This window comes from Apis cerana, linkage group LG7 (genome assembly GCF_029169275.1).
Source record: "Apis cerana isolate GH-2021 linkage group LG7, AcerK_1.0, whole genome shotgun sequence".
NCBI lineage: Eukaryota > Metazoa > Arthropoda > Insecta > Hymenoptera > Apidae > Apis > Apis cerana.
In genome coordinates, this window is record NC_083858.1 from 3,580,723 (window position 1) to 3,595,507 (window position 14,785).

The 14,785-nt window shown below is 19.8% G+C and overlaps 2 protein-coding genes across 2 annotated transcripts; one reads left to right on the forward strand and one right to left on the reverse strand.

Moving 5' to 3' along the window:
- Nucleotides 1-575: 575 nt before the first annotated feature.
- LOC107998429 (armadillo repeat-containing protein gudu) lies at nt 576-6,832 on the reverse strand. The gene is made up of 11 exons (XM_028667046.2): nt 6,697-6,832; nt 5,202-5,422; nt 4,361-4,667; nt 3,797-4,000; nt 3,606-3,692; nt 3,233-3,481; nt 2,516-2,947; nt 1,700-2,104; nt 1,349-1,570; nt 877-992; nt 576-806 (listed from the first exon to the last, which is right to left on the reverse strand). The coding sequence occupies exons 2-11, from the start codon at nt 5,255-5,257 to the stop codon at nt 773-775; spliced, it is 2,112 nt and encodes a 703-aa protein (XP_028522847.1). The 5' UTR covers nt 5,258-5,422; nt 6,697-6,832; the 3' UTR covers nt 576-772.
- A 480-nt stretch (nt 6,833-7,312) lies between these two features.
- On the forward strand, nt 7,313-8,591 carry LOC107998427 (small ribosomal subunit protein bS21m). Its single transcript, XM_017057692.3, has 2 exons — nt 7,313-7,428; nt 7,895-8,591. The coding sequence occupies exon 2, from the start codon at nt 7,895-7,897 to the stop codon at nt 8,165-8,167; it is 273 nt and encodes a 90-aa protein (XP_016913181.1). The 5' UTR covers nt 7,313-7,428; the 3' UTR covers nt 8,168-8,591.
- The last annotated feature ends 6,194 nt before the right edge of the window (nt 8,592-14,785 follow it).

A 14,785-nucleotide genomic window follows, 5' to 3' on the forward strand; every position in this document is an offset into this window, starting at 1 on the left:
ATCCTGGGACTATGTAGCTTTATATATAATTCTTGTCACATACAATTCAAAAAAAAAAAAAAAGAATTGATCATCTCGATTCTTATTATCCTCCTTTTTTTTTACTTTCTTTATATTCGGAAAAATATGTACGATACAAAAACTGTAATTATAAGCTTAAAATCATTATTGAATCATATTGAAATGAAGAATCAATAAAATACATATTTCCGATTTTGTATATTTATTTTAAATTTTTACAGATTTTAAATTTTTTCTTCAATATATGTACATATATATGTATATATATATATATATTATGTTTACTATAATTTATTATTTTTTATTATATTTCCATTTTTTATATATTTGAACTAAAAAACTCATGGTAACGAATATTCGATAAAATGATTGATGATAAATTATGATAAATGATAAATTTTTTCGAATAATAAAAAGAATTGACTTTAAGACTATAAGAATTGATTTATATTAATTAGACATAATCGCTAGTATTTGCAATAATGTATTTTCATAAATTTTCTTTTTTTAATTTTTCATTACTTATTTTCATAAGATTAAAAAATCAATTATTAGTATTTTATAATATTTTTTTATTTTATTCAATATAAATAAAAAGATTCAATTATATTTAAATATATTTATTATTGATTGATCTAATCTTAATAAATACCGTTTGGTTTCTTCAATCAAGATATTATTTTTTTATTTCATATTCTATAAATAAACTTGGTTTCCAATATTCGAATCCAATATTCGAAACATCAATATATTACAATAAATAATCTGTTTCTTTTAATGTAGTTCTGCAATGAGTATATAATAATGAGTAAAAATATATAAACTTTTGTTTATATAATAATTAAAAATACGTACATTTCTCTAAAGTGCAATTTTTCTGCTGTTAATGCGAGCTTTCTAATGTTTCGAATGGTGGATGCTGCAGCAATTTGCAGTTCTGGATCATCTGATCCCACCAAACGTAGTATATGCTGAAAGTTTTTAATATAAATATGCATCAATTTTTATAAAACATAAAAATTATACAATGATGAATTAGTTAAATTATTAAACATTATAATAAAATTTCTTTATGAATTTATTAAAGAATTCTCTGATCAAATATTAATTATTTGTTATTTTATTATGCCATTTATCTTCCCAAATATTATATATATTTTTATTTTAATATTTTTATAATAAAATAAATAAATTATATTATTAAATAAATAAAATGTAAATAATTAACTTAATTGCTACATTTAAAATATATCAATATATATATATATATATATAAATTATAAATTATGAACGTATAAATATTTTTTATAAAGAAATTTCATTGTACCTTAATAATACCAGCAGAATGCATAGTAATACAATTCAAAGGTTCCCTGCTTAAATGATATGTAGCTGTACAAACTCCTCTAAGAACATTTTTATTCTTGCTTGTCATATAAGTAATTAATGGAGCAACTGCTTGTAATTGACCAAATTTAAAGTTATTCTCTCCCCATTCGCAACAATGAGCAATGGCTAAGGTTAAATTTGCACGCAAATTTTCATCTCGCTAAAAAAGAAAGTAAAATAACGAATAAAAATAAGAATAAAATCAAAATAAAATGAAATTTGCAAAATCGAAGATTTTTCAATTTCATCTATAAAACAAAGTGTTTAAAATTAAAATTTTAAGCAATACCGTAGTCACAAGGGCGGCCAGTTTATCCACCACACCATGATCGCTAAGAATGCCTAAATTTTCTGGATCTACAGCGATTTCAGCAATAGTGGCGCATACTGCACTCAACACTTCGTTGTTTGGATTGTCGAGAAGACTGACCGTGAGTTCCAATCCACCTACGAATGCTCGTACCATTTCAGGAGAATCTTTCGCGTATTTAATGCAAGGCACCAATGCTAGACAGGAATTTATTTTGATTTTATCGCTGGGATGTTTGAGCAACGACCAAACTAATCGGACGCCATCGTTGACATGCTCCGGATCATTGATAATATCCATACACGATTCATTTTGAGCGCATTCTTTTATCACCAATGGTATGTTTTCTAATAGAGGCTCATATGTAGAACTTAATAATTTGATCTATATATGATTTATGCTTTATTAATATTTTATGTCATATTTTTTAACCGAGAGATCAACTTATCATTTTTAATTTAATCATATAGAAATATTATCGAAAGAAAGTTTCATGTGAAAATTTAAAACTAAACATAAAAATAAAACATAGAGAAAAAAGATCAAATCACGATAAAAATAAAGATATTTATTATAGAGTAATAAATATTTACATTTAAAAAATTGAAATTATTCAATTATAAATATATAAAAAATCTGAAGAATAAAAGGTTAAGAAAATAAAGGTAATAAATATCCAATAATTAATAAAAAACAAAATTCGTTATTTCTAATTCAATTTTATATTATCTTATATTATAAATTTCTTTCTAATAAATAAAATATTTTCATGATAAAAAATAAATAAACAATTACCAGATTTGGCAATCCTTCATTGATCCTCAAACGGTCTCTATTGACAGGATCTTTGCAACATTCTGCCAATGCTCCTACAACATTCGCTTGCACTTCTTCATCTTCAATTTCTTCCAGAAATTGTACCAAAGAAGCTATTAAATTATTTTGATTGAATCTCATGACGTTCTCTGGGCTCATGGCACATTTCCATATTCCACCTGTGACAGCAGCTAGCAATCGTTTATTAGCACGAACTTCGTCTTTCTCTAAAAGTTTGCATAATATATCTAGACCAGACGATTGACGAACCATATCCCTGGCGACTTTGTTGAGGCCACATTTGAATATTGCTAGAGCACAATTTTCTTGCAACTTAACATTATCGCTTTTTAAATGTCGAACCACATCATAGATAATATTTGTTTTTTCAAATGATTTACGAAACATATCCTGAAGAAAACATGAAGATTCTTTGATTGATATAATTTTATAATATTTTATAATAAATTTTATTTACTTTTTAAATATTATCTTTTAAATAAAATTTTATTTATTATTTCTTTTGTCACGGTAAATATATAAATAATAAATTATAATTTATTGAAAATGAATTTTTAAATATTCAAGTTTAAAATTTAATTATTTTTCTTATTAATATCTGGTAATTTATCACGTAACAATAATATATATATATATATATATATATATATATATACATAAATATATATCATTTACCCTATTCGCGCACTGCTGAATAGTTCCAATCATTGGTATTATAAGAGAAATATGTTGTGATTTTAAGAAACGTTCCATGTGATTCACTACACCATAATTGTGAAGCAATTCTCTTATTTTTGGACTACTGCTCAGTGAATCTAAAACTTTAGCACAAGCTATCGCAACCTTTATCAATTCTTTATTAGCTTCATTTAAATTATTATATGGTGTCTGAAGGATAGAATCTGGTACATCCATCACATCCAACTGTAAATATATTATATTATTTTTATGAATATTTTCATCGTTAATTTTTCTAATAAATCCAGAAAAAGAAGAAATAATGAAATCTAATTAAGTATTTAATAATAAATTTATTTAAAATGCTTACAATAAGAGGTATTCCATTTCTAATTCGTATCTGTTTTCTTGCTTTTCTTATTCGTGCGATAATAGCCATAGTTTCTGCAGCTAAAACCTTTTCAATTGAATAATTTTATAAATTTAATTTTTTTTATATTTTTGAAATTCTTATGTAAATAAACAATCGATAATAAAATTCGTAATAAATGAAAAACTAACTTGAATATCTCTAGCTGGATATTTTAACATTTGAATCAACGGTGTTACAATACCAAGATCAATTAGATGCCGTCGCATATCGATCGATGTTATGATTTGAAGTAAGACTGACAACGAGCCGTTCTGACATTTTAGATCTTTTGTTTCGAGTAGATTCACTAAGATTTCTAGACCTCCCATATCTCGAATTGCTTTTTGTATCGTCTATTATTATACACAATTAAAATTGAATTTTATTTTTTATATGCATCAATTTTTTTATTAAAATTAAAACTTACTGCGAATATTGTTATCTAGATATAGAAATTAATTTAAAAAATTCTAAAGTGTGTAAAATTTTAAGTGATTTAATAATTATTATTTTTATTAATTATATTTTATTAACAATAATGTTAATAAAATTTGAACTATTTAAAAATTAACTTTAATATTTATATTAATAATAATATTGTTAATGTTAATATTAAATGTATGTATATGTTAAATGTTAATATTAATAATTACGATAAGAAAATTAACATTAATAACTAATATTATAATTATATAGAAAAAGAAATGAATTACTTTATTGGACAGATCGTAATCTTTTAAAAGACAGACAGCCACCATAGTTGCAGTTTGATTTCCTGCTTTCATATATCTGATAAGTTTCTGTATATGCCAAAATTCTGATGGCACTTCCGGACCTTCTTCTTCAAAATATTTTATTTCTTCATCAATTTCAGATTCAGGTTCATCATCTGAACTCTCATCTTCCTTTTTTTCACATATATAATGAACTCGAGGTCCGAAAGGTTGTCCTGTGACTGCTGATATTAGTGGTTTCGGTGGTTCTTCTGGTTCAAGTACTTCCAAAATATCCGGTTCGATTCTTTATTTAAAAAATATTAAAACGAAAAATTATAATTATATTATTATGATTATATTTATAATCGCAAAATATAATAGATTACAGAATATAATTGATACTATATGCAAATATTAATCGGTTATAGAATTATTTAATAATAAAATTATTAAATTTATAATTAAATTATTTATGCAATGAGAAAATGTCGTAATATTATTTTAAATATGTATATTTATAAAAATTATTTTAAATATAATGAAAGATACTAATAAATAAATAAAAGAAGGAATATTAAAAAAATAATATAAAAATGAAAAATTGACTCTTATCTTTTGATATATTAAAAAATATTAATATTATATTAATAATATATAATATATTATATATTATATATAATATTATATTATATATATTATATATTATATTATATATAATAATAATATAAAATATATTAATAATATATTATAATATTTCAATAAGTTTATCAAAAATTATATACAATTTTTCGTTTAGTACAAATATTATATTTAATATTTAAGGCATTAAGTAACTTACGCTGGTGGTGGTTCGATGGATATTTTTTTTGCATCTTTTTTTCGTTTTGGTGGCATAGTTCTCTATTTCTGATTATAAAGAAAAACTAACACTTCGATCAGTTTTTTTTGCATATATGAAATAAAATAGCTTCCTTGTTTTATGCTTTTCTATTAAAGAATTTGTTAACCTCCACTTTGCGCACGCATATATTGATCAAACAATTGTTCAGAATATGTGATCTATAAAGACATTCTTTCTATAAATCATATTTTTTATTATTTTATTTTATATTATCTTTTTTTAATTTTATTTTTTATTAAATTTTTATTTATAAATCTATTCTTCTATTTATTAATCTTCGTATATTTTGAAGAGAAATTATTAAATTTTAGCTTCTATTTTATAATTTAAAATAATAAATACTATATCTCTTAATATCTTTTATAATTATGTTTGATTCAAATTACAAACAGTAATTAGAAAAATGAATCTCTTTCCAAAATGATGTTTACTGACCTGAATAAGTGATTTATTAATTAAATATATTGTTTTCATGTTTTCTTTACATATATGTATCTACACAACAAGGGCAGATAAAGTCGAAAAAAGTCGAAAAGTTTAGAAATACTAATTTCGATAATTCGTACATATAAATAGATATTATATTAAAATATAAATTCACATGACAGATAACTATGAAATTATTTGATGTAAAATATTCTGAATGTAGTGACATTTTGTCGAACGATATTTATTTTTTATTTAAATTATATTTCTGTTTCGATTCATCGCATTCAATGTACAATATTTCGTATTAATTACGTCAATTGAGATTTACAAATGACAGGAAAGACATAAAAACATTAATTGTCCTATATTCTAAATTTTAGGTTAAAACTCTACAAAATTTTGGCCAATTCGTTTATTAATGTCAAAACAAATATTTTCGTAGGAAATATTCTCGAATATAATAATGTACAATGGTGGTTGATGTATCAAAAATAGAATTTACTTATGAGATATCTCTTTATGCTGTTAAATTGATGAAAAAATGTATAATATGTATGGCTGAAATTTATAAGCATTTTACTCATCATTAAGATATGATAAATTTAAATGTGTATGTTTCTATAATTTGAAAAATTTGATATTTTATTCGAGTGTTACAGAATGAAGAACGTCGAGGAAAAAGGTGGAAGTAAAGAAAATCTAAGAGCGGTTTGTAAAATTGCTAAGAAAATCAAATGTTCCATATACACATATATGCTACTCCGTTTTCAGTGGTGTTACTTTTAATATCATTATCAGTATGGCTATGTATATGTCGGTGGGGATTTCGATATAATTTAAAAGATCGAGAAGTAATTATTTAAACTATTAATTACTATAGAATACAATTGTAAAATCATTAAAGTATTTTTATCATATTATAATCATATTTTGTTTTTATGTGTTTATTATTATTAATTATATAAATGAATAAGTTATAATAATACTTATAAACAACTTGTACCTGCAGATTTTGTCCTGTTTAATTTTGTACTTTATTGTCATCACTTTGTTGAATATGTTCTTTTTGGGCCACATGCAATTTTATTGCGATCATCCACATGGAATCAAAAATTAAAAGCTTGTTATTGTAACACGTAAGATTTAATATATTTAGTAATGTATATGTACAATTCACTATATTTGATTTGTTTAAAAAAAAATAACAAAATTGATTAATATTTCAATATAAGTAAGTGAATGTTACATTAAAGTATTTATTAAATTTATTATATATTGAGTTTTGTAAAAATAAAATATTTGTATTATAACAAATATATCATCTGTAATTATTATATTACATTATATTTTCTTTAAATCGATGTTATATATATATATGATACATTGATCGAAATATTAATATATATATCAGTATTCAATAACTATTTAAATAAATATATATTTTTTTTAAATTATATTATTTTCTGTTTTAATTAAAAATATAAAAACGTATTGTTAAAAATTAATTTATTTAATATAATAGAATTGTACACAAAAATACAATATTCAAATATATTGTTTATAAAAATAGTATATTTCGATTTATCGAAATTTACTAGGTTAAGTTTCTATAGTAAGTTACTAGGTTAAATTTCTATAGTAACTTACTAGATTAAATTACTACAATAAGTGACTTTGTTCTAACAATTACTTAAATTTAATCTTAATTACTGAATATATTTAAAAAAAATACAAGGTATTAAATATTTTACTTAATTAATATTTCATTATTTTTAAATAACAAACTTGAACACTGATTTGTAATTTAATGTATTATTGAAAAATACATAACCTTCAAAATATATTAAAAGAAAATATATTGTCAAAAATATATTTTAATCATACGTTAATACGATAATAAAAATATATTTTAATTATACCTTAAATACGAATTATAATAATTTAAAGTTGTATTCTATTATGCTTATAATCTAATTGTTAATAAATATTTTTATGTATATTTTGTTATTAAATATATATATTATAGATTATTTATTTTATTCTTTATTCTAAATTCATATTTTAATTAAATTGTAAGAAAGCTATAATACATAGAAAATATATTAATAAAAGAATAAAAAGATATATAAATAAAAAAATTAATAAATTAATTTATTATATATATTTTTTATAAATAATATATATTATATATCTTTTTTCAGATGGGTATGCGTAGACATGCTCAATTTATTGCTCGAACAGTTATGGTTCAAAATAATAATATAGAGAAAGCTGCTCGTATGTTGAACAATATATTGTCAAAAGAAGGTATTTTTCAGCAATTTAGATATACAAGATTCTATGAAAAACCTACTCAAACAAGAAGAAGAATTAATTATGAAAAGTGTAAAGCACTTTATAATGAAGACATGAATAGAAAAATTAATTTTATTTTAAGAAGAAATAGAGTAGATCCATTTCCTGGTGCTTCATAAAATATTTACTAATTTTCATATTATTTATAAATCAATATATAGATGATATGATTATAATATTTTTATTCTATATTATCCATATGCATAAGTAACTAGAACATATTCAATAAATTATAAAGTTTTATCAAATCTATTGAATAAAATACAAATTAATAAAAATATGCATAATATTTAAATTATAGATTTCATATATATATAAATATATAAAGTATACAGTTTTCTAAAAAAAAAATATTAAACTGTATATTATTATATTTTTAAATTAAATATATGATATATCATAATAAAATTCTTTTTTGGCCTTTTATATAACTATTTCTTATTTATGTGTAAATATGTATACATATAATATACAAAATATATAAAATATATATACAAATAACATATGTAAAAAATATACTTTTAATAAAATTTTCCAATCAAATATTTTTTTTGTTACTTTTTTATTAAAAATATTTCTGAATTTAAAATATTCTGAAAACAAGAAAAAACATGAATTTTTGTATATATATTGTGATAAAAATTAAAATTTTATATTAATGAAATTTTTACATTAATTTAGTTTCTATTATTTTAGAATAATGAAAGTAATTATAATATATAACAAATAGATTTTATGCAAAATCGTATATAAATAAAACAGAGACCGATTAAATAAAATAAGTATTACAAAAATATACAAAAATAGTAAAAAATCAATTTTTGTAAATTATATTTGATTATTTTTATAATTAATAGTTAATATTAAAATAAAAAAGGTTTTGTTTATAATACTATTGTAATATATAGCATTGACAAAAAATATTTTAAAATATCTTCATAAAAAATATTTTAAAGTGTAAAATTTTATTAGAAATTTATGTTCTCAATTTCTAAATTATATTTTTAAATTTTTTATATTAAAAAATTTACGTAAGCAACTTAAAATCAAAGTTTGTATGGTGGCGCCATTGTATGAATTATGTGAATCATCTATTTTAGATCTCCGTTGATAAATAAGACTCATGAAGTTTTTAAATCGATTTAAAAATGATTTAAAATTATATATCAATAATTTTTATTTTAATAGTATTTAATGAATGGTATAACATTTTAAATCAATTATTAATATTTATAATTGAAATGAATTGATGAAATATCTATGAAATTAAATATATAAAATAATTCATAATAATTAAAAAAAAATTATAAAAAAAATACAAGGTATTAAATATTTTACTTAATTAATATTTCATTATTTTTAAATAACAAATTATAATTATAATATATTATAATAATTATATATATAATAATAATCATTTTTTAAACATTTTTTAAGCATTTTAAATATTTTTAAAATATTTTTTACATGAAATTATTATTAAAATGATTATAAAATCTATTTTTAAGAAAGATTAAAATTATCGTTCTATTTTTAATTGTTATATTATTACAAATTTTTATTTATAAAAATTGTAATATTATTTATAATTTATATAATAATTTAATAATTTAATTCATTTTTAACTTCGTTCAATTTTATGATGATTATGATGATTTAATAAAATTTACATTTTTTAAAATATAACATATAATTTTTGATGTAAAAATATTTATTAAAATCTAAAAACTGAATTATTTAACATTTTCGTTAAAGTAAAATATATTTACATTTGTATTATGATCTATTATATATTATGATTATAATTTAATTTTTAGAGATTTTAAAATTTTTTTTTATATTAATTTTTAAATATTCTGATTACTCTGTACATTTTTAAAGATTATAAAGTAAATATAAGCTTCTATTTTTTTTTATTTTTGCTAATTTATTTTGATTCAATATTTTTTTTTTTTTTAGATAACATTTTTTTTCTATTTTAAAAAGATTATAGTTTTATATAATATTTCTTTTTGATTCATAGAAATAATCTATTATAATAATAGTCAATAGGTATTTAAAAAAAGCGATTGACAAATTTTAAAATAAATAATACATGAAATAATTCAATTAAAAATTGGGTGAATTATCACTTACTATCTTTGATTATAATTGTCAATATAATTATAATAATTAATATTATTATAATATTAATTACAATTATTTTCTTACTGAGGAATACCATTTTTCATTAGATTCTTGCCAAACTATTGAATTTATTCATCAAGAAAGCCGATAAAATTTTTTTAATGTCTTCGTCAAAAAGTTTTGATATCTGAGAAAAAATAATTTAGCAGGAACTTCTTTATTAAGTACAACACAGATTATAAAAGTCAAACGGAAAGCATTGAATCTTTTATGCTTTAAACGAAGAAGATTATTTTTTAAAGAACTTTTTAAAACTAAATTTATGAAATTATTATTAAAAAAAATAATAAAACGTATTATGCTTAAAATTGAAATTATAATTTAATAATTGATTTGCACTTCATATAATAATATTATATATGTAGTTACAAGAAAATAATTATTATTTCTGTGACTTTTGTTTTATAGATTTATTTTATAAGTTTTATCGAAATATTTTATTTCTAAATTTTCTAAATTATTGTCAGATTAATTTTTTATGCAAGTAAATTTTATGCGAGTAAATAAAAAATTAACAAAAAAATTATTAGAATAATATAATATTAAATATTTAAAAAATTTAACTCTTAGAAGAAGCTATTCTATAATATATCAGGAATAATATTTATTAATTTTTTTATAGTATTTGTAATATTTTTTTTTCTAATATTTAATAAATACAATAAATATATAAGTTCCAAGAATGATGATAGAAAAAAATTAGAAAAAATAAAATATTTTGTTTTTAACAAGACATTTCTAATTATAACTTAATTATAATTATAATTAAGAATTATAATTTAATAAAGATCAAATATTTTTTTTGAAATAAAATTCCTATTATAATTTTTATATTATGAAATAATAAAATTTTTAATGAAATTAATCAATATTAAAAAAAAATTAATTATTTCGTTTACATTAAGATTATTAAATAAAGTTTTATTTCATAATATGAGATATTTATATTTTAATAGATAAACATATATCTTAATATCTTTGTATTTTATTATTTATTATTCTATCGTATTTGAAAAACAAAATTAAAAATTTCATTTGAAGAAAATTAAATTCACAATCTCATTTCCTTTGTCACCAAGAAATTATTGTCACCATTTTATATTTTTCTTGCAACCATTTTTTTTAATGTACTTTTGTTTGAAGTAAACTGTTTATTAATTAATTCTAGAAATAAAATTATGAATTATTAAATAATGCGTTATTTTTAAAAGAATTTTGCACGAATCTCAGAAAAATAATTTATTTAAAGCAATAATAAAACAATGTAACAATATTGTAACAATTTATGTAAGCTATGATATATATATATATATATATATATATATATATATATATATATATATATACTAATATTAAAATATTCTTTATTACAATATAGAAAATTATACCTTACTCTTCATATTATAGAAAAGATATAAAATTATAGTCTGTATACTTATATTTTTTTGGTAAATAGCAGGAGAATATTTTATTTCGTTTAAATAGAGAATTTTTGAATGATGAATTGTTTAGATAATATAACATATATATACAAGGTAATAGTATATTTATATTCAGGATATCTTTGAAACATTTATTCTAGAAATCAATTCAAAACATTTGGTATATAAAAATATGGATTGAGATTTATTTATTAAATTGTATGGAATTTTGAATTAGAATCCATTTTGTCTATTACACATAAAAAATTATGAAATATTATTTGATGTCTATTCTTTTATCAAAAATTTATTACAAAAGCATAATGATGCCAATTGATAATTCGCAAGTAGTGAACATGGATGAATCGTAAATTTCGAGATGAATAAAGGAAATGAATAGCATTGTGCAAACTATTCGATATAGAGGGAAGAAACGAAATAGATAATCTCCTGGGAGAGAGAGAACTATAGTTCCAGGCAAACTGTCTTGCCAGCAGTCCAAAGATAGTTTTGGATTCAGATTCACTGAAATTAGACTAAACCACGTTTCGAACGGTAAAACGTCCTCTGTTCTCCGTGGAATCATTTCTCTATGTTGATTTTGAAATGTGAATCTTTCAGGTACTGGATTTTCTGTACGATAAATTTTCTATTAAACATATGTATTTAATTTTTTTTTTAATTATCGTTTATACTAAATTTGTATAAAACTTTCAATATATTTTCAAATTTTGTATGTATATTTTATTTAATACAATTATTTATTTAATATAATTGTGAGATGTAGATTTCGCTTGTAAAAATTTTATTCATCGCTCATTGATTTCAACAATGATAATAATGAAAATAATATAACATGTCATATCATACGTTAAAACAAAAAACTCATCGAAATATATTAAAGCGATAAATTTTTTAACACGATATATGTAAATGCAAAAGAACATGCATTAATATTTAAAACAATTAATTAGAAAACATATTATAAAAATAGTAAGAAGAATATATGACAGAGGTAAGACTTTTAAATCATAAAAATGAGAATGATATAATAAATGATGATAAATGAATAATGACAATAATGTGTAGTAATAAGATACGTTAAATACATTAAATAATATGTATTTATTGATATAATAAATCCTTTAATTTCATTATACGAGAAGATAACGAAGATAAGGTAATAATTAAAAAATAGAAAATCGAAAAAATGAGAAACAAGATTTACACGAGAAGATGATTTAGAAATGAAATGGCAGTTCAAAGGATCTTATAACTTTTAGAGAGGCAGTTCATTGTGAAGCGATTACTCTTGACTATTTGCTCATGAATACCATTCGTTAAATGTACATGGGGAAAGGGAGAGAAATCTTCGTATATATTGGAAGGGAATGACTGAAAATTGCTTTGAAGAGTACGATTAATGCAAAGTTTACCTTTTGTCAATTCGACGAAGAAATTTGTCCATGATTGAAACAAGATCCTGAAAGTTGCAACGAAATTTATACGTCGTGTTAAATCGATCTTATAAGGAAAAATTTAATTTATAATTACTTATTTTACATGGAGAGAATTGATATTGAATAATATATCATTTTAGATATTTTCAATTAGTTTGCAGAATAAAAGATTGATAACAAATAATATCTATTCTTTTTTCATAATATTATATATGAAGGATTGATTTCTATGAGCTTATATAATGTAATAATTTATTAAAATGATTTAATAATTGATCAAAGAAAAATTTATATTATTTATATATAATTGGCCATTAAAGTAGAATCAAAATTTTGTTGAGATATTAATTCAAAAAAATATTATTTTGCATTAAAAATTATTAAATAAATGTTAATAGATTTAATATTTAAAAAAAAAATTATGATTTTTTAAGATAATCACTAAATAATTTTCTATGAAATCACACCTTCACATTGCTAAATACAATAAATATCTTATATCTATAATTAAAGATAAATCAATTTTAAAATTATAAATTTTATAAATTGTTAATAACGATTAGATCAAATTTACAACATTTTTTAATATAATTTTGAAGCAATAAATAAATAAATATAATTTGGAAATAAAAATTTTAAATATTTGTACTTTTAAGTCTAAAAATTAATTAAAATTTTTTATTAGAAAACTTAAAAAATTTCGTATAATTTCTCATATTAATAAAAAGAATCGAAAAATGACAATTACTTCTGTTCTGAAAGAACGCAGGACATGGAAGGAAACAATTTCATCAAATAGGAGTTCGATTAAACGATAAAGGAAGAAATTGGAAAAAACCAATCTGTAAAGTGTTAGAACTCAACTTGCTGAAACGTATTCTGTTCAAAGATCAAAGAGTATGCTGGCAAATATCCGTTTAATTCCGCTAGCTAGAACAACTAAAAACTTTTAGAATTAAACCCATTAATACAGATTCAATGATTAAACATGTGATGGATACATGATGCATAAAATTAAAATATCTATTTCTAACTAATCTAAATATATAATGAATATAAATAACGAATAAAATAATTTTTCGAAATTAATGTTTTTTTAGTGTTTTAAAATTATAAACATGTAAGTAACTGCTTTTTCTTTTTTTTAATCTTTTTTAAATTTGATCTTTTTGAAAACAATATTGATTATTAACATTTTTAAATATTTCATTAATACAAATTTATATTCTAATTGTTTAAAACATTGGAAACGATTGTAGTATCGATACTCGGAATCCATTAAAATTTATTGTAATATATAAATATTTGATAAAAAATATTTATATAATATAAATAATTGTTTTTTTTATTTGTTAATTTTTAATTTTTAGCTTTTTTATATAAATAAGATTATTTTTTTAATTTCATGTACTATATTGTAATATATGATATAATTAATTTTAATTTTTTAATATTAAAATAAAAAAAATCAATTATGATTGAACTATCTTCTAAAAATTTAATATTCAAAAATTTAGGATGTATATAATATATAAAAAAATATAAAATATCTAAAGCAAAATATATATTATTATTTGAACAGCAAAACAGATTTTTATTCTATTTTCATTTTTCTTATAGTTACATTCATAAAAATTCTATTTTATATAAATATCTATTATCTATCTAA

What these genes read in the sequence shown, in the direction of transcription:
- LOC107998427 (XM_017057692.3), top strand. Translation starts at nt 7,895, where the DNA reads ATGGGTATGCGTAGACATGCTCAATTTATTGCTCGAACAGTTATGGTT.
- LOC107998429 (XM_028667046.2), bottom strand. Translation starts at nt 5,257, where the DNA reads ATGCCACCAAAACGAAAAAAAGATGCAAAAAAAATATCCATCGAACCA. An exon ending in ATTACGATCTGTCCAATAAA is followed by an intron (nt 4,001 to 4,360) that starts GTAATTCATTTC and finishes GTATAATAATAG; the next exon opens with ACGATACAAAAAGCAATTCG. An exon ending in ATTCTGCTGGTATTATTAAG is followed by an intron (nt 993 to 1,348) that starts GTACAATGAAAT and finishes AAAAACTTTCAG; the next exon opens with CATATACTACGTTTGGTGGG.